Raw genomic sequence first — 23,691 nt, forward strand, 5'->3', positions numbered from 1 at the left:
TAGCAGACTCTTACCCACAGGACACTTAAATACTGAATAAGCGAAGACCACGTGGAACCCATTTCAAACGTAAATGAGGGTAAATGTGAACTGCAAGCAGCAGTGGTGCTTTCTGCCCTTTGTACCAGCTCACTGTTGTACTGGACCATCACGCAGGGGTGTATATCTTACAAAATTTGAAGTCACTACGTTTCCCTACTGTTACACCTGGGGCAAACCCTGCTCTCTGATCCCAAAGGAGGTCCCATGCTCCCAGCAAAGGGGCTTCCCACTGGGAACACTCAAGACAGCAGGAATGGAGACAAGTGAAGCACCAGGGCAGCAAAGAATGGAGGCTCTCCCTCAAAGGGCCTTCGAGGTGGGTGCAGCCAGCACTCCAGAGAAATAGCAGGAAGGAAAGCAGGGTACAGAACACTACACCATCTTCTGAGTAAGGAAAGGAAGGGAGTGAGAATATACATTCCTATTTGCTGGCTTCTGCATGAAGAAACACTGGGAAGATGAACAAGCAGTAACAGTCAACACAGAGGGTGGGTGGGGGATGGGCCAGGACTGAGCACACTTCTGAGCCTACGTTGCATCCAGTTTTGACTTCTGAACCCTGGAGACAGATTAACTTAAAACATTTAACAAAGGAGTCTTCGAATTTCCTGGGGACCCCCACCACATCCCTGCACACCAAGGCAGGCCTCCGGTAGTAGCTGCTCTGTGCAGTTACCACTGTCTGGAGCCTGACCGAGGGCCCCGCCCCCACGCTTGCCTGTGCTCTTAGCTCATCTTAGCCACATTCGCCTCGGACCTTGTCATTTACCTGTCGTCATCTTCACGTGGTCCCATCTGTAGAGCAGGGATGTGAGGCTGGGACAGCCAAGCACACTGCTGATGGAGCAGCGAAAACCTCTTCTTTTTGATGCCCACTTCCCACCCAGCGAGCTCCCTCCAACTGCCTGAGACTCAGTGAGAGGTCTTCACCTGACTGAGGGACGCAGGTGGCCTTCCTGCACCGCAACAGCTGTTATAACAGCAGCTAGATGCTCACAAGACTGCAAGCAGCTGTCATGCCAGGCTCAGCCCCTTCAATGGGGCGAACGCTGGCTTGCACAACTCTTGCAGCTCAGCCTCGACCCAACTTATAACCTGGCCACCACCTCCTCATTCTCCATGCCCCTTCCTCAGAGACCCCACAGCTCTGTCACCATTATATTCTCTCACAGCGTGCTCTGTTTTTCTTCATAGCGTTGAAGATTTGGAATTTGTGCTTGAGATTATCAATTTCTTGCCTGCCTCTCCCCAGGGTGTAGGCTCATGACAACAGGGATTTTGTCCGTCAGTTTATTTGCTACTCTTTCATCACCTTCCTGAATGAAGTAAGACACACCACACAAGCTGAAGTGGATTTTTCCCATAATAAAGGAATGCTTTATTGACAAATTACCCAGTATTTGCTTTAAGGAAAAGATAAATCAGTCACTACCCCTGCACCCTGCCTTCTCATCACACCCCGTCTGAGAGATTCTAACCCTGGAGAAGAAACACCGAGTGGTGTTCTTCCACAGCACAAGCGTGGCCTGCTGTCCCCTCGGGGTGTCTGAGTGACCAGCAAACACTCAGGTCCCTGAGAGCACTTCACAGTCTCCCAGAGCAGACACTTGGAGCTGACGGCTCCTCCCCATAGGGAGTGCAGCCGCACGCGTAGGCAAGGTCTCTGCCCGCTAAGAGCCAGTAAGGCACGGAGCTGCCCCTGCAGACACACCCAACACTTGGGGCCCTGGGTGAGAGGCTGCTGGGGCACGGCAGCTTCAAAATGGGAAAGAGATCTTTGTAGCTCCTGAGAAAAGGTGACAGCAGAGTTCCAGCTGACCCCAGCGCCCCAGCCCTGACCTGCCCTGCCCTGCAGGGTCCGTCTGCTGTTTGCTCGCCCCCGGCATGCAACAAACAGGCAGGCTGGAGGCGCTGAGTGGTAATGTGCCAGCAGGGCACACAAGGGCAGTGCGGCAGCACTGTGGAGGGTGCTGGCTTTTCTTTCTCCTGTCCCCCATCCCCACCCCCAGAGGCCCAGGAGCCCTTTGGCCAGCGGGAGCTGCCACAGTCGTGAGGAGAGAGAAGCAAGTTTCATACACTGGGATGGAGTGTCTCAGTAAAATAAAACACACCATTGGAACAGGCATGCTGCCACTTGGGCTAGATGCAGAATTCTACAGAGTGCTCAAAACCCACTCGAGAACCTCATTTTCATTTATAAAAACATTATAAACCAATTAAGCATAAGGCGATGTAAGGCTTGTATTTCAGCTTGAGTCCGAAGAAACAGTATATTTTCTAACTACGAGGCTAAAGCTGCTTTGCTTAGTTTTTAATTTTTGAAAGATCCACTGCATTTAAAAAATAAAGAATTTGCTTTTGTTAAAGCTAGATCATTAGTGTAACAATTAGGCAGCTGCTGATAATCAGTTTCTTTCCTGGAGGGTCTCAGAAAATGGACAGTTTTCTTCTTTAGTATTTTGAAATAAAAACTGCAGATTAGGCAGGGCTTTCTGGATGACTCTTCCTTCTATGACTTAGGAAAGGAGAAGTTTAGGAAATACCACTTATTTTGTACTCATCACTCTTCCCATTCTTTCAACATTCTGACGAACTAAGACGGTTCCCAAAGGGAGCTTGGGCTTTGGCTCAAGATGCCGTGGGACCCGCCGCCCTGTCCACTTCCCACACCCTGGGAAGGATGGCACAGTGATCTGTTGCATCTATCAACTTTAGTGTAAAGCATCTGTGTGCAAGACCGTGTTCTCTAACTCATGTGAACGCAGCGGCCACGTCTACATGTGGATGGCATGACTGTCTTCAAAACCGGCTCTGTGCGCTTGCCTGTGGCCTGGCTGGCTGCTCCGTTGGCAGAGGTGCAGTTGTGGCGATGAGGGTGTGCTTGCACGTGTTCCGTGGCCAGGCAAAGCTGCTACGGGCTTAGAAAGGCGTGTGGTCAGGCAGGGGCTTGTCGCCACTCCCAGTTGGGGAGGGAAGGTTGTCACTGCCATTCTCTCGGCCACTCACAACCTTAGACTACAGATGGGAAAAGACCAAGAAAGACAAACTTGAGACAGAGCACACAATGCCAGGCAGGTCCTAGGCCCACGCTGGGAATTCAATCCTCTACATGAGTTGACGTATCATCAACACTGCTTAGCAATAAAAAGGAACAAATTATTGACAGGCAATAGGCTGGACGATCTCAGGGAATTATGCAGAGTGAACACAGCCAATTCCAAAAGGATACACGCTGTATGGTTCCATTTATGTGACATTTTCAGTATGACCAAATTAAAGAAACGGAGAAGAGTTTAGTGGTTGCTGGGGGCACGGTAGGAGGAAGGTGTGCCCCACAAAGGATCTTTGTGGGGACGGAACTATTCTCTATCTAGAAGTATTGATGTCATATCCTGGTTGTGATGCTGCAAGATGTTATCATTGGGGGAAACTGTATAAAAGGTACAAGGGCCTCTGTATTAATTCCTAAACTGCACATGAATCTACAATGATTACATAAGTTTACGGAAATGACAAGTCACACCATATCAAGAGAATCGGATGGTCCAGGTAGAGTTACCTTTATGGTCCCAACTCGGTCTTCAAATGACTTGAAGGTTGCAGAGTTCCTTTAAAGAGAGAGGGAGCAGATGTCAGGATAAGGAGCAAATGGTTGTGCTGCCCTCCTAAATTGAAGGGCCTCAAGGTTAGGGTCATCCTCTGGAAAGATCCCTGACAGCGTCCTGAGAACTCACTGCAAAAACGTGACAAGCCAAAAAAAGGGGAGGGGGGCACACCCCCTGCAGAGAGCCCAGCTAAGGTCACTGTGGAGGCTTCCCCAGGTCAGAACTGAGCTCACCCACACCTGCCAGCCACAAGGACAGAAAACCTGCATGCCACCAGCTAGTGAGACCCAGATTTCACCTGGGCCAACTGCAGACCCCTCGCCTGGGCAGCAGGCGGGACGTGGTGCACATTTCTGCTGCACCCTAAACGTACACGTACTGGGGTTATGAACAGTTCCATGTGTTCTTCATACAAATCTCTCACAGAAGTCAAGCAAAAGGAAAACCAAGGACAATTCCAGGACAAGAGAGTGATAAGGAGGCAGAGGAAGAGAGAGCAGGCCAGCCCCAGTCCCACCCAGCTCTCCCCTCAGTGGCTCGCACCCTGCCCCCAAGCCTCTAGAGGCAGCCTGTCAAGGACTCTCAGCATGCTCTGGGTGCGGCAGCTGCAGCAGATTCTCCAGTAACAAGGATGGTAACTCACTGAGAGCCAGGGCTGCAAGAAAGACCAGGAGAGAACACGGGCGGGGGGCTCTCAGGAGGAACAGGCCATGGCTCTGGGTGTTCTAAGGAGACAGGGCTCCCTTCCAGGTGCAGATAAGTCTCCATAACAGACTTGGCGACACCTGAATCCTCCCGGGTGCCAGGTGTGTGTGCAAGACTCTGTGCCCCTCTCTGGCCTGACCCCATGGGCAGGCCTGGAAAGTTCTGGATGGAGGCCGATTTGGCACAAGGGTCTCCTCTGAGCCTCATCCCCACTAGCTCTTCAGCCTAGAAGGGGTCTTTCCCAACCCTTAGCCGACAGGAGGCTGTCACGGGAAGGTGGTCCTTGGTTCAGGGATATGGGAAGTAAAAGGCTGACCAGTAGGAGCTGCCCGCTCCCACCCAGCTCCCACCCTGGCTCTGGGAGCTTCGGAGCACAAGCGTACGTTACCTCATGGCTGGCATGCTTATCGAGTGGCGGATGGAGTAGCTGCTGCTCGGAAGCATGGTAGAAGCAGAGAAGGAAGTAAGAGTTAACACGAGGACAAGACTGCACTCACCGTGCTTACCAGCTCGGTTCACGCAGAAACTCGACTGTGCAGGGTGGGCGGTGGGACCTCCACTCCCAGCACAGCTGGAACACTCTGGCCACCACACAAAAGGAGCCTCATAAAGCCTGTCTCACCAAGAGAAAAACTCAACCCAAGGCTCCTCTCTCCTGGCTCCAAACTCGTGCCAGAAGCAAGACATTGCTGAGGGATGGCATTAAAATAGGGGAACTAAGAAGACCGAGGCCTGGGGCTTTAAAAAACTTTTGGTACAAATAGATGTCACATGTCCTTACTTGACTTCACAGCAAGTTAAATGACTTTTTGGCAAAAAAGAAACCACCAGGTCAAGTGAGTAAAAATATCTAAAATCACAGATTGTTCTGGATCTGGGTTCCAGACCTTCAAGCTAGAAGAGTGTGTGACATTGGAGTGCTGGTGCTGGCCTGGAGGAGCACAGTTTAATTAGCAGGAGGTAAAGGACCACTTGGCAGGATGTCTAACTGGGTCCCCACACTGCCCCAGTGCAGAAAGAGCTCTCAGTAATGAATGAGGCAAACTCAGCTGGAAGGGACAGGACTGCTCCTCAGGAGGAAGAGGAAACAGGAGCCATGTTTTGAAGGACGATGCAGAGAACACAACAGCTAGAGGGTCTGGCACGCCCCCCACGTGAACACATCTCTTTGTGGGAATAAACTCGGGTGTGGGCTGAGATGGATAAGCTCTGTGAGGCTGGGCTGGAGTGGGCAGCGACTGCACCCAGGTGTTGACACAGCCATTGCTGGGGAGGCCAGGGAGGAGTCCCTGTGTCGATCGTGCCGCCGGCGACAACCCAAACGACCACAGCTCGAGAAGCGACCGTGTGCGCTCTAACACACTGCAGTGCCTGGCCGGCCTTGCTGTGCTGGGCAGGGGCCGCCTCGGGTGTTCTGTCACCTCTCTCTCGCCACCTTCATCCATCATAGCCTCCCCCAGGCCAGCCGGAGTCCACCCTGCCCTGAACCAGAAAAAAGTCTTCCACAGGTATGTCCAGCATCAGGCTTACCTAAGGGAGTGTGAGAATGGACGAGCCCTACGAGGTGGCAGCAGGAGGAAAGAAGAAACGCAGTGTTAGGAAAGGGAGGCCGGTGCCCGCCCTGCCCCTCCACGCAAGCTCCAGAAGGCCACGCAGGGACTCCAGTGACACCCCTCCAAGCCTCACGCTGCCAGGGAGAGCGGGACATGCACCCCCTGTCCAATCTCCCCCAGTCTCAACTCTGAGAAAGGGGCTGCTCCCTCATGCCACAACTGGCAACCGGGCAGCCCCACGGCCCTGCCCCCCGGGTGTGGTCACACTCGAGGGACCCGCAAGTCCATAACCCTACCTGGAGGTTAGAGGGAAGAAGCCCCAAAGAGAAGTGCAAAGGTGTGAGATGGGCCACGGCGGGCTCTGCAACCCTCCAAGTCTGGTGTGCTGTCACCTGGAACCCCGAGTCAGCCAGGGTTGGCCAACACACGCCAACAGACCGGCCTACATTCTCTGTGGAGCTTCAGCTGGACCGGAGCACATACACACACCGAAACAGGACCCTGAGACCCTCAGGGCTGAGCACGTGGCACTCTGGCTCCATCATCAGGATGACAGAGGCCGACAGAGACGTGTGTGTGGGTGGTGTGTGTGTATGGGTGGGTGTGTGTGTGTGTGTGTGTGTGTCCAAGGGCAGCTGCTGGCACGGGGCAGGGGAAGGGCACAGGGCTACCCTCACTCCCCAGCCAGGCCCTCCACCTCCAACAATCTGGAGGCCACCAACCTGGAGGTCATTTCAGAAGCGATACATGCTCAATCATATGGCCTGATGTGCCCACACAACTCAGGTGGGAGAAGATCTGACAGAGGGTTAGAGAAAGCGGGTGCTTTGTCAAAGGTCACCAAGCTGCACGGAGATTCAACCCTGCTTCAACCCAGAGTTTGACCCAAATCCAGTTCCTTCTCCCTCTTCCATCCCCTCTCAGGCCAGAGCTGCTCCTGGACAGACCGTTGAGGATATCACAATGGGGCAACGTCCCGAAGGACCCGGCCCCATACACCTCACTACAGCTGCCAGCCAGGGATGGCCCCGCCCTAAACTCAGGACATAAAGCTCCCTGAACCGGATTTTCACTCTCGAGAAGGAGTCAACTCTCAAGGTGGGGCTCTAAAACGGGGAGGTTAATGGGCCTCAGCCTCAGAAACCACCCGAGGCCATGTGGTGAGACGATGGAGACACATCAAGGACCCTCTCACATCAGAGTTCACAGCACCACTGACAGAGAGAACAAAGCCAGGCAAATGGAAGATCCCCCGGTGAGACACACCAGCAGACAGGACCATCCCTCCAGGTATCTTGGACACGACTGGCTCCTCCCCCTGGCTGGCCCACGCACGCGTACTGCATGTGCAAATTCCATACAGGCACAGGGAGGCTGGGCACATGGACAGCGCTGTCCCAGCATCGCTGTGACGGGACACTTGCTTCCTGCTGGCCACAGCCTGCGTGTTCTGTGACCTGAAGCTACATGCCACTGGTCCACAGCAAACTCCAGTTCTCTGAGCAGAGAGGGAACTCGGAGAAGCAGAGAGAGAAACAGGACCACTTCGCTGTCCTTCCAGAGAAGAGCAGATCGTGTTGAGAACCGCCCCATCAAAACAGCTGGGACCAGCTCGCCCACGGCCATTTCCATCACTGCCAGGGGCTCCGCCCTCTCACCCAATTTCCACCAACAGTGCTCTGAACACACTCAAAAGTAAGTGAGAATACTTAAAATGAGTGAATAACGCCACAAGTCAAAGAGGACATTTCTGGTGCAGAATGTAATCTAAGCACAGCAGACGTTTGTTGCTTCCTTCAAATGCTCTGTTATCAGACCAGCATTTTGACGAAAGAACAGGCACAACCTGACACACTGCTCACTCCACGGTGCTGGGACAGCCCACCTCCCCTCTGTGGCTGTCCCTGGGAACGAGGCCAAGCCACCACTGGCATGTGATGTCTGTCACCGGGCTTACCACAGTGTGGCTCAGGCGGCCAAAGCAGGCGTCCCAAGTGCAGCAGTGCTGGTGTCCCATCTAATTTCAAATGAAATTTGTTACAGGAACACACACCAAGTCAAGTGTCAGCAGATTAGTGTGAAGCCAGAGGAGGGATCACTGCAGATCCTCCTTGCTCCCCACTCAGAGCCGCGCTTAGGGGGAGGGGTCCCTCTTGGGCCCAAATTACAGCTACAGGGGGCAAGGCCTGCATTTATAGGGGACGCGCAGGAATCCCCCCAGCCACAGCCACTCAGGAGCATGGCCAGAGCCCCAAGTGTGGAGGGCATACTCCTTAGGCACAGAGGAACTGAATTTTTTTTTGTGTGTGTGAGGAAGATCAGCCCTGAGCTAACATCCATGCTAATCCTCCTCTTTTTGCTGAGGAAGACCGGCTCTGAGCTAACATCTATTGCCAATCCTCCTCCTTTTTTTTTTCCCCCCAAAGCCCCAGTAGATAGTTGTATGTCATAGCTGCACATCCTTCTAGTTGATGTACGTGGGACATGGCCTCAGCATGGCCGGAGAAGCAGTGCGTCGGTGTGCGCCCGGGATCCGAACCCAGGCCACCAGTAGCAGAGCATGCGCACTTAACCGCTAAGCCATGGGGCCGGCCCAACTGTGTACTGATTGTTCAGCTTCTCCAAAGGTTTGAAATATTTCAAAATAAAACGTTGGGGGGAGGGATAATTATGTCAAAAAAACAAAATAAAAAGTGAGCACACCTCTAGGTATAAGCCATCCTCTGCTCAGCTGGGTGGGTCCCTGGGGGTGTGTCCTCACTTCTGGCTAAACGGTCAGGGCAGAGCCCCCACTATGAGGCCCCACCAGGCAACCACCAGGCCTGTGAGGTGGGGAAATGCCTAACCCAAGCAGGCAGGGAGGGAGCCCACTCAAAGGTAAGAGGTGAGGGGTCAGAGCTGGGTGGACCCCCAACACTGCACTCAGCATGCCAAGCCCACAGGCACCACCCACCGTGTGATTCTCAACTGTGAGACGACAAGAGCCTCAGGATGGGGTGGGGGCTACAGAGAGGCACTCCTCGAAATCCAAAAGCAAGGGGACTCGTCCTGAGCAGGGGTCAGGGGGCAGGGCAGGGTTGGGCAGTGGCACCTGGGGGCTAAGGCCAGGGCATTGGCGATGACCTGTACTCCACACTGTCACTCATTGATGTGCATTTCATCCTAACAACCCCAAGCAGGAGGCCTTGCCAAGGACACAGCTAGGAGGTCGCCGAGCCAGGATTCACCATGGCCTTTGGCGCCAAGGTCCAACCCCCTCGGCACTGTGCTGTGTAGCAGAGGTGGCCTAGCAGGCATGGCCATGGAGCCCAGAGTAGGAAACACAGGGCTAGCAGTGGCCTGGCTGGGCGAGGGCGTGGCTGTCAGGCTGGGGGCGGGTACCACTGTGTGCAGTCCACCAAGTGCCTGAGCCACCCCAGTGCTCCCCGGCCCCAGGTCCTGCGCAAGAGGCACCTTTCGTGGCCATAGGGTCTTGTCAGCCTCTAGGGAAGAACACTCGGCTGGGGCCCCTGGTGTGCGACCACACATTCTCTGAGATCTGGGCCAGGCAAACACCCCAGGGAAACAACAAGCTCGTCCTAGACTTGCCCTGCCTGCTGGCCCACCCAGACTGATGGCCCACCCTGACACCGACCCCCAGGCCGGAGTCATTTTCTCTCGATGAAACCTCAATGACAGGGCTGGCCCCGTGGCTTAGCAGTTAAGTGCGCGCGCTCCGCTGCTGGCGGCCCGGGTTCCGATCCCGGGCGCACACCAACGCACCGCTTCTCCAGCCATGCTGAGGCCGCGTCCCACATACAGCAACTAGAAGGATGTGCAACTATCTACTGGGGCTTTGGGGGGAAAAAATAAATAAATAAAAATCTTAAAAAAAAAAACCTCAACGACAAGCATCCACCTTCAACAATTCCAAGCATCAGAAGCTACCCTAAGGCAGCAGTGACCACCCCTCCCGAGAAATACAGGAATGGCAAAGAGGCAGCCAAGAGGAGGCAGATGCACCCTGCAAACGAGAGTCCACGAACCGACTGGGCCAGGGCTGGCATGGCCACATCTCGGGGTGTGTGCATCTGAGCCCTGGGGCTCCAGCAGGCTTTCTGCAGAACCTCTAATAGATCTAAAACACCTAAAACCTCATCCGACTGGCCCAGGCCTCAGGGCAGGGGGGCCAGGGGCAGAGTAGGGTGTCTCACCTCATGTCTCCTAGCTTCCTGCTGATGGCAGAGCCCATGGTGGACAGGGCAGCTGAAGTCTTCTGTCCCGCCTGAGAGAGAGTTTCCTGAGTCTTCTTGTAGCTGGGAAGAAGAAACACCATTTCAACCAAGCAAGCAAAAGGGGCAGCCACCACTCACAAAGCAAGGACACAGAGCACCTAGAGAGTGCCCGAGAAAGGAGGGAGGAGCAGTCAGAGCGGTCAGTGAGCGCTTGCCTGGTCACCATGGAGGAGACACACATTCAGTCTCTGAGGCCCCCAGGGGGACCTGCAGCAAGGACAGAAGCAGCACTGCCAGGTCAGGCCCTCCCAACCCTGCAATGACACTGTTTTCTGATCTTAGTGTAATTCAAGTTCTCTTCCGCCTCATTCGAAACTGACTTATCCCACTTTCCTCGACTTCTCCCAGCCACTGACTACTCGGAAAGCACAGCATCTGCCTGCTGCAGAGAAAACAGGCCCGGGGTCTGGGGCAGAAGCCAGAAAAGTGCTCTCGGGTCCCTGTCACTGCACTCAGGAAGCTTCTCTCTCTCCTCATGTAAGACCGTCCTCTCAGAGGAGAAAACACAGCCCAGCCACACCCACGGGAGATGCACCTGACAGTGGGACATGCCGCCTGTGGCATGCTGGCCTTCGCAGACTCTGAGGAGACCCTCACGCCCTCCACTCTCCCGCACTGTCTCCACAACGTCCTTTCAGAACCGGGGAGACCCCCATCTCACACCACGGGTCTCACTGCAAGGGGGCGGTCTTGGCTCACAGCAAAGACTGCCTTTTCCATGCCCTCCCGCCTCATCCACCCACACATGGGTGCACCACAGGACACATGGCTCCATGACCTCAATGTCAGCGGGACAGGCAAAGGGTGGGCAGAGATAGGGTGCCTTGGCCACAGGACAGCAAGGACACCCTTGGGCCCACCCTGAGAACTAATACCTAGAGCTGCCAACCCTCGTCCAGCTGTACTACAAAAAAAGACACAGCATCCTGAACCCAAGAGCTCCTGTCTGGTCAACCTGGCCACCTTGAGGAAATAAAGGCTTGAGATGGTAGGGCTCCTGAGATGCCAACCTACTCTCGCCCTGCTGACATCAGCAGGTCACAGTGGGCCAGGTCACATGGTACCAGCAGTAGGTCCTCTGAGCCCCTCCCTCCCATTCGTTCCCCACTGCCACGTGCAGGAGGCCCTGTGTGATCACCTGCTGCCCTCCTCCCTCAGGCCAGTCTCCTGACCACTCCAGCCTGTCCACGCGGGGTCAGTTTCTGCTGTGACCCCCTGCTCTCCCTGTCCTTCGGGGACTGCCCAGCCCTGAGCACCCTGGAGGGGCCTCCCTCCTCTTGACAGAGGCCCACTCACAGCACAGCAGGGCCTTGGGTTTCTCTGGTGTCCAGTAGGGCCCAAGACTCAAAACACGTGCTGCTTCTCAGCAACAGAGTTTGGAAACACCCAGAAGTCACTAGAACATTGAATTTATCTGTTTCCAGGAAGGCCAGTAAATTCTGGAACATACTGTAATAATGGGAAGAAAATAGTTTCTAAAATCTTTGCTGAAAAATTTGCTTCTGCATTTCCTGAAATCAATAACTAAAAAGAAGTCTAATTCTGAATCCAGGCTTTAGACAAATTTGACTACCTGAAATCCCCTCCCCTGTGACAGTCTGAAACTACCATGGAACTGAAACAAACAGGAACTGAAACAAAATCTGACCACCTGTACAGAAACCCAGAGAGCTGTGTGGCCGGAAGCTAGACAGGATCACCTGAGCAGAGGGGCAGGTCAGTCCTAGGCCATGCTGACTGGCCCTGAAACCCAGAGTCTACACACTCTTTCCAGGAGGGTCCCACACGGACTCTGGGTAACTCCCCAGGCACGCTCTCACCTGACAGCGCCTTCCCCCGGGCTGCCACCCACACCACAGTCTGTCTCAGGCTCTAGCAAGACTGTGGAAATAAAGCTGCCAGGGCACCTGTGGCTGGTGTGACAGCACATCCCCCACAACACTGCCTGCTGAGGAAAGGCTCTGGAACCTCTTCCGGGGCCCCCAACCTGGAGTGCCTGGTAGAGCCTCCCCCAACCCAAGGCCTGGCCTAATAAATTGCCTTCATTTCAAAGTAAGTTAAATAAGATTATCTCCAAGAAACAGACCTCTGGGCACCTGGAGCCACAGTCGCTATCTATAAAACACCAGGTACAAGCGACTAATGACCTGCAACACTGAATTTCAGAAATACAAACTCAGAACACGTCTCCAAGCTCAGTTTTCCCTGAAATAACAAATACATAAGATCATGTTACCATTCTGGGGTTTGCTGAAGTAAAAAACAGTCTGAAGCAGAAGATTTAAAGAAAAACCCCTACAGAATCTCTATTTGTGCCCACAGGGCCAAGTTTGGGAACCTCCAGTCGGAGCGAACGTGCGCCTGTGCTGTTGAGTCCTTAGGGACAAGGAGGAGAGCCCCGAGGGTGACTCAGAGGGGCCTAGGCTCTGAGCTACCGACAGGAGAGGAGCTCGCCTGTGGGCGACTTCACGGGGCAGCACCACCGCTGAAGACCAACGAGGCCATTTCCCCACACACCACAGCCCTCAGCGTTTCTGGGGTGTGGAAACGAGGCGTCAAAAGTGACTCCTTCAGAAACAGGAACCTCCAAACCGGGGCAGATGCAGTGCAGGGGCCGAAGGGAGGCCGAGCGCGGGCGGTGACAGCTGCGGGTAGAGTGCACTCCTGCTGCACCTCCCCCTCCCAGTGCTCTGGGCAGTGGAACCCGGCCACCAGTCTCCCCCAGCAACAGCCAGGGAGGCACCGCCCAGGCCCCCAGCACTCCTTCACCCCAGAGAGCACAGAGCAGCCCATGTTCTCAGCTACCCCATCTCCTGAGTCATGTTAGCCCCCTCCTTCTGGGCTGTCACTGCAGCAATGCCTCCAGCCCTGGAAGCATCACTTTGACAACTCTTCCACCAACGGAATTGTGGGTGAGACTGCAGGGGAACAGCCACGGCCTGGTGCAGCGCTTGGAAAGGACCATCCTGTCAGCCACAGAATTCCAGGCTCAGAGCCACAGGTTTCTTTCAGAGGAGTCACAGCTGCAATTACTTGAAACGGTATCCCAGCAGCTCTATGTCAGTTGGCTTTACAGAACAGCTATTTTCAGATGAGGCATCAAAAGTGACTCCTTCAGAAACAGGAACCTCCAAACCAGGGCAGATGCAGTGCAGGGGCTGAGGGGAGGCCGAGCACGGGCGGTGACGGCTGGGAGTAGAGTGCACTCCCAAAGCTATTTTCAGATGAAGTGTGCACCGTGAGCCTGCCTGTGCCCAAACTGCACAAATGACGGCACTGTCTCAACTTCACACCTGCTCCTTGGTAAGGCACCATCTAACACAGCCCTGAGGACACAGCACACCAGTGCTCCTAGAACGCCTACAGCAACAAGTGGTTGTCACACCAAACCACACAAACACAGTGAAACATGCACCAGAGCCCCGGCACCAGCTCCCCTTGTGACACCAGGCTGCAATGGCACCATGCACACAGCCAGCCAACCTGGGGTCCCAGGCACCTTAAAGACAAGCTCCTTTCAGCCTGACACGGAAGGACTTTCTGCCCATGTTCTCTGGCAACCATGACAGCACTTCCCTCTAAACAAGAGACAGAAAAATCCCAGGAAGTGACCATTTTTAAATATTGCCCCACCCAGTTCAAAGCAATTATAATCGGACTGGAGCACAGATAAATGAGGTGCTGTTATCTCGCTTAAGGATCTCAAATACAACAGCAGGAGTCATCCTGAACTATGACTCCGACAGACGCGAAAAGTCATCCACGAGCATCTCATGCTCTGCCAACCTTCTGTGTGGCTGACAGCTCGGTGCCTGTCAGACCAAAGGGACTCCTTCAAGATCCTGCTGGCACAGCCTACACCGTGCCCCCCACTCGATAACCACTGCTTACGTATGAGTGAAGCTCTGAGAATCCACCAGCTGGAGCTAGGTCTGCAGGGGAAGGAAGGAGGCAAAAAACCAAACCAAAAATCACCAACGTCAGTCCAGATGGCACTCAACCACGGTGTCTACTCTGAAAGCCAAGGAGTGTCTACTGGCCAGAGCCAGGCTGCCCGAGCCCAGCTCAGGCCTTCTATCTAAGGGATGCATGTCAGGCAGAGGGAAGTTTTCAGTGTGGTCTGGTGGCTGAGTGAATTTCCTTCAGCGACCACACCCTGTTCCATAAGAGTTTAAAGGACAGTTTCATTTGTGTTTGAGAAAAGAAAAATTATATTAAAAATAAAATTGCCAAGAAACACCAAAACTACGCTTGTGCCAAGTGCACACAGCCTCTGCATCCCTAAAAGGAGTGTCAGGGGAAGGAGAAGAGGAGGGACGTGCAGATGGCGAAGGCACTCACAGGTCCGACTGGGTCACTTTCTCATTCCACTCTCCAAGTTTCTCAGAAGTTTTCACATAGCTAAAAACAGAAAGTCTGTGGTAAATTATTTAGAAAAACTATTTCAACTCAGGTTTCAAACTGCAGATGAAATCTCACGGAAAACAGAGGACTGGCTGGCAGGAATACTGGATCTCCAGCATGAGAACAAGGTCCTCCGCTTCTACTCAGCACCTGCTGTGCAGGCCCAGGCGAGGCCACGCGAGGCGCTGCAGAACCGACAAGTCCTTTACCCATCATGCCAAGGGAGGGCATGGTCACTCAATGTAAGATGGCTCTTGGGGACAGCACTGCTGTGAAGAGCAAAGAAGGCACAGCCCATGGCCCCAAAACACTTCTCCGACAGTCACCCTTTGGGATTCAAAACCTATGATTTCCTAGGACAGAGAAATAGGCTTTTCATAGGTGAAATTTATGAAATTCAATTCAATCTGTCTTTCTGCAGGGACAAAGGTTCTTAGACAGTGGGAAACGTTTCCCATCCCTCCCCCATTGGGGAGCCTTGTAGCCACACTCCCCAAACTCAAGAGAGCTGAGTCACGTCTGAGTCAGAGGTGCTGGGGTTGTGACTACATCACACTCATGAGAAGGACTCATGTCTACTTCAGCAGACACTGAGCCCTGGGGACGACAGGAAAGTCAGTCTCATTAGGACCTAGTAAGTATTCTCTCAAATTTGGACCCTGAAGCATACTTTTCTCATCCATTTCTGCTTGGACAACTAGCTAATGTGTCCACCCACAAGACTAAGCTCTTTGAATAAATACAAGAACGGCTGCTAGTACACAGGGACCCTGGCTGGCTGCTTCCACACAGGCACACTCGATCTCCTTGTTCCTGTGAGGCGCCTCACCCCAAGAACTCAACAGTCCATCAACAAGGCAGAGGCACCACCCTGGTGAACACTCTCTCCAACCGTCCAGGGTGTCCCTGCCAGAGAGCAGGTACCTACGCGTTAGAGACCTGCACATCATGCCAGCTCTTGGACAGGTTCTGCTTCAAGCCCTCCAAGGCAGAGAGGCCCAGCTTCCTTTTCAGCTCTCCACAGTGTCTCTCCTTTGCTGCCAGGACCTGGCGCAGAGTGACAATTTCCTCTTCCACCTGCAAAAGCATGCAGTTGACATGATCAGTTACCACTATTGCAGGAAGTGACTAACATTCTTATATACACTGCAATGGGAGGTTTCTCAGAATTATGTAAGGACTTTCTGCTTACGGAAACATAACTCGTCTTAGGAAAAGAGTCTATGGCAAACATCTGTTCTGTTTTTATCTGGTACTAGCACCCCAACGTCTTCTGGAGAGCTGTCATCCCATCCCCCCAAGCCAAGTGATTCTGGTGGGGCTACCAATCACTGCACCTACCCGTGGCTGACTAAGCAAGGCCTGTCAGAGCTCTTCCCTGGGACTGGGCACAGGTGATGGAAGAGAGAAGTCCCTTTCCCTCTGAGCTCTGGGTCTGGGCTTGGAAAACAGAAGCTGGAACTGCTGGCAGCCAGGCCCCCTCTGCACTGTGAGGGAATTCCATATGTAGTGGGAAGGAAGCAGAGCTGACAGACAGAAGGATGGCCAGAGACCCAGGTGACAGAGAAACAGCCCTTATAACAACATTCATGTTCCTGAGGTCAGCTCCAGGCCTCGGCAAAAGCCAGCTACACAAGCCAAAAGTAAATTATCTTTTGTGCTTAAGGTAGTCTGAGTTGGGTAACAGAAAGAATCCTGACAATAAAGACCTGAATCTTCTCAGGTTCGGAAAAAAAGAATGTGACTTTAGAAAGGAGCATCCTTTAGAGCCTTACTACTTTGGAGTTCTCAATATTTTCAGCTCCTATGTGAATAGCTATTCTAAAAAAAATCCCTTTCTGACAACCCACAGGCTGCGAGAAAATATTTGCAAATCATATATCCGACAAGGGCTTAATCTCCATAATACATAAAGAACTCACACAGGGCCGGCCCCGTGGCTTAGCAGTTAAGTGCGCGCGCTCGGCTACTGGCGGCCCAGGTTTGGATCCCGGGCGCGCACCGACGCACCGCTTCTCCGGTCATGCTGAGGCCGCGTCCCACATACAGCAACTAGAAGGATGCGTAGCTATGACATACAACTATCTACTGGGGCTTTGGGGGAAAAAAAAAGGGGGAGGATTGGCAATAGATGTTAGCTCAGAGGCAGTCCTCCTCAGCAAAAAGAGGAGGATTAGCATGGATGTTAGCTCAGGGCTGATCTTCCTCACACACACAAAAAAAAGAACTCACACACTCAACAAGAAAAAACAAATAACCCGATCAAAAAATGGGCAAAGGATATGAACAGACATTTTTCCAAGGAAGATATACAGATGGCCAACAGGCATATGAAAAGATGTTCAACATCACTAATCATCAGGGAAATGCAAGTCAAATCTACACTAAGATATCACCTTACACCCGTGAGAATGGCTATAATCACCAAGACAAAAAATAACAAATGTTGGAGAGGTTGTGGAGAAAAGGGAACCTTCATTCACTGCTGGTGGGAATGCAAACTGGTGCAGCCTCTATGGAAAATAGTATGGAGATTCCTCAAAAAATTAAAAATAGAAATACCTTATGATCCAGCTATCCCATTTCTGGGTATTTATCCAAAGAACTTGAAATCAACAATCCAAAGAGGCTATGCACCCCTATGTTCATTGCAGCATTATTCACTATAGCCAAGAAGTGGAAGCAACCCAAGCGTCCATCAACAGATGATTAGATAAAGAAGATGTGGTATATATATACAGTGGAATACTGCTCAGCCATAAAAAAAGACAAAATCATCCCATTTGCAAAAACATGGATGGACCTGGAGAGTATTACGTTAAGTGAAATAAGCCAGACAGAGAAAGACATGCCCTGTATGACCTCTCTCATATGTGGAAGATAAACTAACACACGGACAGAGAGAACAGTTGGGTGGTTACCGGGGGAAGGGAGTTGGGGGGTGGGCACAAGGGGTGAAGGGGCGCATTTATATGCTGACTGACAAATAACAATGTACAACTGGAATCTCACAATGTTATAAACTATTATGACATCAATAAAATAAATCCCTTTCTTAAAAAGGTGATTGTTTGGATTAAGGCACTAAAAAAACAGCTTAGAGCCCTGCGTATCGCTAGATTCTACTTCAGAAAATAGTTGAAACAAGAAATAATTAAAAAACATAGGATCATCTAAAGCCCAACTATTACCGCTCCAGCAGTTACAACCAGTGACTAGAACATTCCATCTATGGTGCAATGACTGACAGGGCTTAAGGGCATGTAATATAGTTGTCTTGGGGGACATGCAAGTTGAAAATTTTAAGTGACAGAAGAACTTTTTCACTTTGCAATTCAACCCTGAAAAAAACCTTGTGGTTTTAGTCTCTAAACCAACATATTCGTAAATAAAATGCAAAGCCTAAGTCTTCTTGGAATCTTGCTGCTTCTCCAGTAAACTCTGTTCTATTCAGAAATAGCTGCATGCCTCCCCTGTAATCCAAAACCTGGTCCTGGGGCTGCGGTTCATCTGCACAACTACCTCTGTTCCGCCCTAGGACTAGACCCAGGACGTATCAAAACTGGCTCATCTCTGACGCAAGAGTGGAGGCCTGGGACAAGCAGTGCTCCAGCCTCTGCCTGACTGGACGCTATGGTCAGATATTAACAAGTTCATTTCATCAGATTCTGGAATCTCAGGTGAGTCACTATTAGACTCTACATCACACGGTAAAAAGAAACACCCTTGGCAGTTGGTTTGAATAAAAATTACACTTGGGGGGCCGGCCCAGTGGCACAAGTGGTTAAGTGAGCCCACTCCGCTGCGGCGGCCTGGGGTTTGCTGGTTCAGATCCCGGGTGCGCACCGACGCACCGCTTGTCAAGCCATGCTGTGGCGGCGTTCCATATAAAGTGGAGGAAGATGGGCACAGATGTTAGCCAAGGGCCAGTCTTCCTCAGCAAAAAGAGGAGGATTGGCAGATGTTAGCTCAGGGCTGATCTTCCTCACAAAAAAAAAAAAAATTATACTTGGAGGCTTTTGTTCTTAACTCCTATTTCCTCTTAAGGGACTCCTACTTAAAAAAGATCACACAAAGCACTTTTTACAAAACAAGTATTTTTAAAAGAAAAATTAAGATCCAGGGGCAGATAGATTGGTGGGGTCTTGAAAACGTCAAGTGTTAATTCCCACAGAGAGACTCCCAGCAGATGGCGTGCTCAGAGCACCATCCCTGTGTGGACGTTCTCCTTGTGGACACCGACAAGGTCCAGGTACACACAAAGCGAGGGCAGCAAAGAGCAGTTTCTGTGGGGCTCCAGGGACGACCTCCAGGTGGAGTTCCCCAGAGCAGGGCCAGCACTCTGGCCCCTCACCACCCTGAGAGGATCTCAACTCAGGGTCACCCAGGACAGACAGCCAAGACACAGCACCTTTGCAAGCTCAGCCCTGAGCTCCTCCTCCTCAGCCTCCGACAGACCCTCCACAGCAGGAGTCTGGGCAGCCACCGCTGTGTCAACAGGGACATCCGTCATGGAATCAGACAGCAGACCTTTGTTAGGAGAATTCAGGCTGATATCTGCCAGAGACAAAATGAGGTCAAAAAGTGTCAAGTAAGAAGTTACAGAGAAGTAAATAGGACAAAGGTCTCCACCAAGGGAGAAAGCAAGGGTGAAAGGACAGGTTGCAGGGGGAGAGGCGGGTGGAGACTAACAATGCCTCTCCTCTGAAAGGTTCTGCAAAGATGGTTTGGGCCATCAGACTGAGGGCAGCCACATCTCAGGCCACCCAAGATCCTGGCGCAAAGTAGCCATACCCTAACTGTGGTTCCCCCTGTGAGAATACTATCTTCTGAGACAGGAAACCTTTGCTACAAACAATGCAGCCCAATCTAATGGATCCTCCATTTTTTAGAGCAAAAGAACTTAATACAGCTATAAACACAACAAGCACCATTTTCCAATCAAGTGATCTGACGCTAAAATTACACACAAGGAGCATGGATTAGTCATTCAGCTGCTGCAAGGAGTCAGCAAAACAAAAATCCTCTTTACTCCATCCTCGACCCTCATCCCACAGCAAGGGGGCCGCAGCATGCAGTGAGGCCCAGAGGGAACACCACCTCCACCCACCTCTGCTACACCTAGATCAGGTTCAAATTCCTGCGGTCACTCTTCTTTCTTTGCATTAAATGCATCTTCCTCTCTGCACTAAAAGCTTACAAAATACCACACAAGGAAAAATGGGTTACTTCAGTTCTTTGCAACTCCAACCACACGACTGCCACATAGTACTTGTATACAATCAGCACTGAAAACATCTTCCCTTTTGATCAGCACATTCTGTGAAGAAACAGGCTTTGTATGGTATCTGGCACATTTTAAAAGTAAATTAAGGGGCTGGCCCAGTAGTGTAGTAGTTAAGTTTGCACACTCCACTTCGGCTGCCCGGGGTTCGCGGGTTCGGATCCCAGGCAGGGACCTACATACCGCTTATCAAGTCATGCTGTGGCAACGTCCCACATAGAAGGTAGAGGAAGATGGGCACAGATGTCAGCCCAGGGCCAATCTTCCTCACCCCCCTTAAAAGTAAATTAAAATAAAAGGCATAAAGGTTGGAAAGAGGTAAAGATGTCTTTCATTGCAGATATGTTTGTCTACTGTAGAAATCCTAGAGTCTGCTAAAAATAGATTGGATGCACTTAAAAGTAAAGATGCTCTACTTAGCTGGCGCATCCCATCACATGTCCACACAGCTGGAGTGTGCACTTTCCTGACACTCAATGGATGTTTATTAAATGAAGCGTGTCCACTTTTATCAACTGATTCTGATTTTTAATTGAGATCAACATACATATTTTACTTCATCATTTGTATCCACTATGTTGAACCTCTCAAATTTACTAAATGCTTTAAAATCGCCACAATTTTTCTTTTCCATTTTTAAAACATAAACAGGGGCTGGCCCTGTGGCTTAGCGGTTAAGTGCGCGTGCTCCGCTACTCGCGGCCCGGGTTTGGATCCTGGTCACCCACTGACACACCGCTTGTCTGGCCACGCTGAGGCGGTGTCCCACATACAGCAACTAGCAGGATGTGCAACTACGACATACAATTATCTACTGGGGCTTTGGGGAGAAAAAGGGAACAAAATAAAGGAGGAGGATTGGCAATAGATTTTAGCTCAGAGCCGGTCCTCCTCTGCAAAAAGAGGAGGATTGGCATGAATGTTAGCTCAGGGTCAATCTTCCTCACCAAAAAAAAAAAAACATAAACAAAGGCCATGGCACAGTTTCTGCCTATAAAGCTAAAATCAGATCCCATGGAAATCACCCCCAGAAAGACACTGGGCACTTACCAAACACGCCGGACACTGCACAATCACTCTGCGCGACACCAGCCTCACCAACCCAGCAGGGAGATGCTACTCACACCCTGAAGTCTCCTGATTCAGAGAAGACAAAGGCAGGAAAGTGTCTTGCCAAAAGACCTACACAGACTACACGTGGGGCTGGTGCCCTAGGCAAAACCAGGGGGCTAGAGTCCTTCCCCTGGGCGAGTCCTAGCTCTCTTAAGCCTGTATAATCATCCACAAAACCGGGCTAACACAAGGACCAATCTCAAAGGGCTATTCTGAAAACAGAAAAAGATCTCTTGAGCAACAGGCTTAGCATGGTGTCTGACGCACAGTAAGGGTTCAGCGAACATTTCCTGCCATTCTCACAACCAAAGTCCAGTGCTTGCTATGTCTAACTAAAGCAGAGACGCAAGTCAACAGTGCAAAGCTTCCTGAACTTATCAGCCCAGGGCTTTTGATGCTCCATTATTATTATTTTGTGTGTGTGTTAAGATTAGCCCTGAGCTAACATCTGATGCCAATCCTTCTCTTTTTGCTGAGGTAGATTGGCCCTGGGCTAACATTTGTGCCCATCTTCCTCTCCTTCATATGTGGGATGCGGCCACAGCATGGCCTGACAAGTGGTGCATCTGTCCGCGCCGGGATCCGAACCCACGAACCCCAGGCCGCCGAAGCGGAGCGCGCACACTCAACCGCTACGCCACAGGGCAGGTCCCTTTGATGTTCAATTATTTCGTAAGTAGATGTCAAAAGCAGAAAAACCTACAGACAGAATGCATCAAAACCCAGTTATTCTAATGTTCAGTTAATAAGCTGGCACGAGTCAAACGATAGAAACGCATCCTGAAAGTATCCAGTGTAATTATGTCAACATGGGAATTCTGCATCCCCTCTCTAGAGCCCCAGAATGGAAAACACTTGTACCACATTCTCAAGATTTTACTCTCCTGGGCCCGCTCCACACCCCCAGCGGCCATCTCAAACCAGCCTGGGGTGTCAGTTCAGGAAACAGGCCTGTGTGTTGGGTGTGCCCTTGACTCACCGCACCCTTCCCCCTCGAGACAACCCCTAAGTAGGCTAGGCTCCGAGCAGCGTTGCCACCCGCAGGGCGCTGCGCTCAACGGGAGGACGGCTTCCCCTCCCCTTCCCCCGGGAGCCGTGCACAACACCTCGGAGCCTCGCCCGGGTCCAGGGCCCGACGCAGGGACAGAGGGCGGCCAGCCCCGCAGGCGCCGGGCGGAGCATCACGAGAGCTGCCTGGCGTGAGGAACCCACAACTCCGGGAACCTGTCCTCGGAACGGTCCAGCCGGGGGCGGGAGACGCGAGCCACAAGCATCGGGAGCTTCGAGGCCGGGGCCGGGCAGCTGAGGGAGGGCCGCGGGGTAGAGGGAACCAGAGGCCGAGACGCGACCCCAGGGAGAGGCGGAGCGCGGGTACCTTGGCCGGCCGAGTCCATGATCAGGCGGCGGCCGGGCTGCAGCTGGGGGAAGGCCGGGGGTCGCGGGCTCTGGGGGGAGGGGGGGGCGCCGAGCTCGCCGCAGCGGGAGTCTCGTGCCCCGTACGCACCAGCCAGAGGGACCGCCTCAGCCGCCGCGGTATTACGTAATCAGCGACGCGACGGCCCACTTCCTCTTTGACCCGCGCTCCGTCTTCGTCCCGCCCCCGCGAGCGGCGTCCAATGAGGGCATTGTTTGGCCCGGTCCCCTTTCACCCACTCCAACCTGATTGGCCGAAGCTGCAGACAAGGCAGAGAAGGGAGGCAGGGTTCTGAGAGAATCCCTCCCAGGTCGGCGCCACCAGCGAGATGCACAGATAGAACGGTCCGGAGGAGCACTGGGAAGATGGGAAGTGGGAGGACCGTCCAACATGGCGCTGTGGAAACCCGGTGCTGGGCCCCTGGGAGGTCTCCGGGGTGTTTGCCGCTGCGTACGAGCGCCGCAGCTCACGCAACTTGGCGGGTCAGACTCAGAGCGCCTGCGACTCCTCCGTGGCCCTACTCTCTGACTTTGGGGTTAGCCTCTCCCCCAGTCTTTTTGTTTGTTTTTTTAGTCCTTCCTTTTTATGATTTTTTGTATTGTATGGGGGTCGCGCGGAAGAAGGCGTGACCGCGACTTGTCCTCTTGCCCTGCGGGTGCCGCCGCGCTCACCTGGCTGGGGTGTCTGTCCGCACGCGGACACCCAGTTCTCTCACTTCCTTTTCACAGCAACCCCGTGCGCCAGGTGGAGCCCTCCCCGCTTTACAGAGGAGGAAACTGAGGTTAGAGTAGCTTGCCCAAGGTCACTCAGCCAAGTGAGGGGCTTCCAGCAGACTCTGGTACAAGTTTGCCGGACTTCCCAAAGGAGAGGTGTGTAACCACTAGGCAACCCGGTCCCGCTAAAACAAGTCCCACAACTTTCCTTCTTTGGCTCCTAATTGTCCCTGGAAGCAAATCCTTAAATGGTATTCACATCCTTTAGGGTCTGAGCCTTCTGGACTGCACTCCCTGCCTCCAGCCAAGCCATTACCCTATGCATGGAAACCCCTTCCTTCACCTGGCTAACTCCTCTTAAGGTCTCAGCTCAAACTCACCTCCTCGCCACAGGCATCTTCCTGGTACTTTAGGTCACCTTAGATACCTACTTCTGCTCACATTGGCCCGGGTGCATCATGGCCATGTCCTGCTCTGATGCTGTCAATTTTTTGTCTGCCCCACTTGCCTTCTTTCAGTTTTTCCAGAGCTTCTTGCTCAACCCACCCTAGACAGCCCCTGTCCCCAAGGGCTGGGGACAGCCA

The 23,691-nt window shown here is 52.5% G+C and overlaps 1 protein-coding gene across 6 annotated transcripts; it reads right to left on the reverse strand.

Annotated features, from left to right (window-relative positions):
• Positions 1–1,392: 1,392 nt before the first annotated feature.
• TPD52L2 (TPD52 like 2) lies at positions 1,393–22,443 on the reverse strand. 6 transcript variants are annotated; one of them, XM_058562250.1, is made up of 8 exons: positions 22,356–22,443; positions 18,995–19,140; positions 15,512–15,660; positions 14,521–14,580; positions 10,099–10,200; positions 4,741–4,782; positions 3,602–3,650; positions 1,393–2,557 (listed from the first exon to the last, which is right to left on the reverse strand). In XM_058562250.1, the coding sequence occupies exons 1-8, from the start codon at positions 22,372–22,374 to the stop codon at positions 2,552–2,554; spliced, it is 573 nt and encodes a 190-aa protein (XP_058418233.1). In that variant the 5' UTR covers positions 22,375–22,443; the 3' UTR covers positions 1,393–2,551. The 6 variants fall into 6 exon arrangements, with proteins under 6 accessions (XP_058418233.1, XP_058418235.1, XP_058418229.1 ...); XM_058562246.1 differs by lacking the exon at positions 1,393–2,557 and adding an exon at positions 2,860–3,057; XM_058562252.1 differs by lacking the exon at positions 4,741–4,782.
• Positions 22,444–23,691: the final 1,248 nt, after the last annotated feature.

Source organism: Diceros bicornis, chromosome 19 (genome assembly GCF_020826845.1).
Source record: "Diceros bicornis minor isolate mBicDic1 chromosome 19, mDicBic1.mat.cur, whole genome shotgun sequence".
In the NCBI taxonomy this organism is placed as follows: domain Eukaryota; kingdom Metazoa; phylum Chordata; class Mammalia; order Perissodactyla; family Rhinocerotidae; genus Diceros; species Diceros bicornis.

Excerpts from the sequence above, each read along its gene's own strand:
- TPD52L2 (XM_058562246.1), bottom strand. Across the intron at positions 10,201-14,520 it reads AAAGTGACCCAGTCGGACCT|CTACAAGAAGACTCAGGAAA; the intron begins GTGAGTGCCTTC and ends TCTTCTTCCCAG. Across the intron at positions 4,783-10,098 it reads AGGAAGCTAGGAGACATGAG|CAGCTACTCCATCCGCCACT; the intron begins GTGAGACACCCT and ends GCTTCCGAGCAG.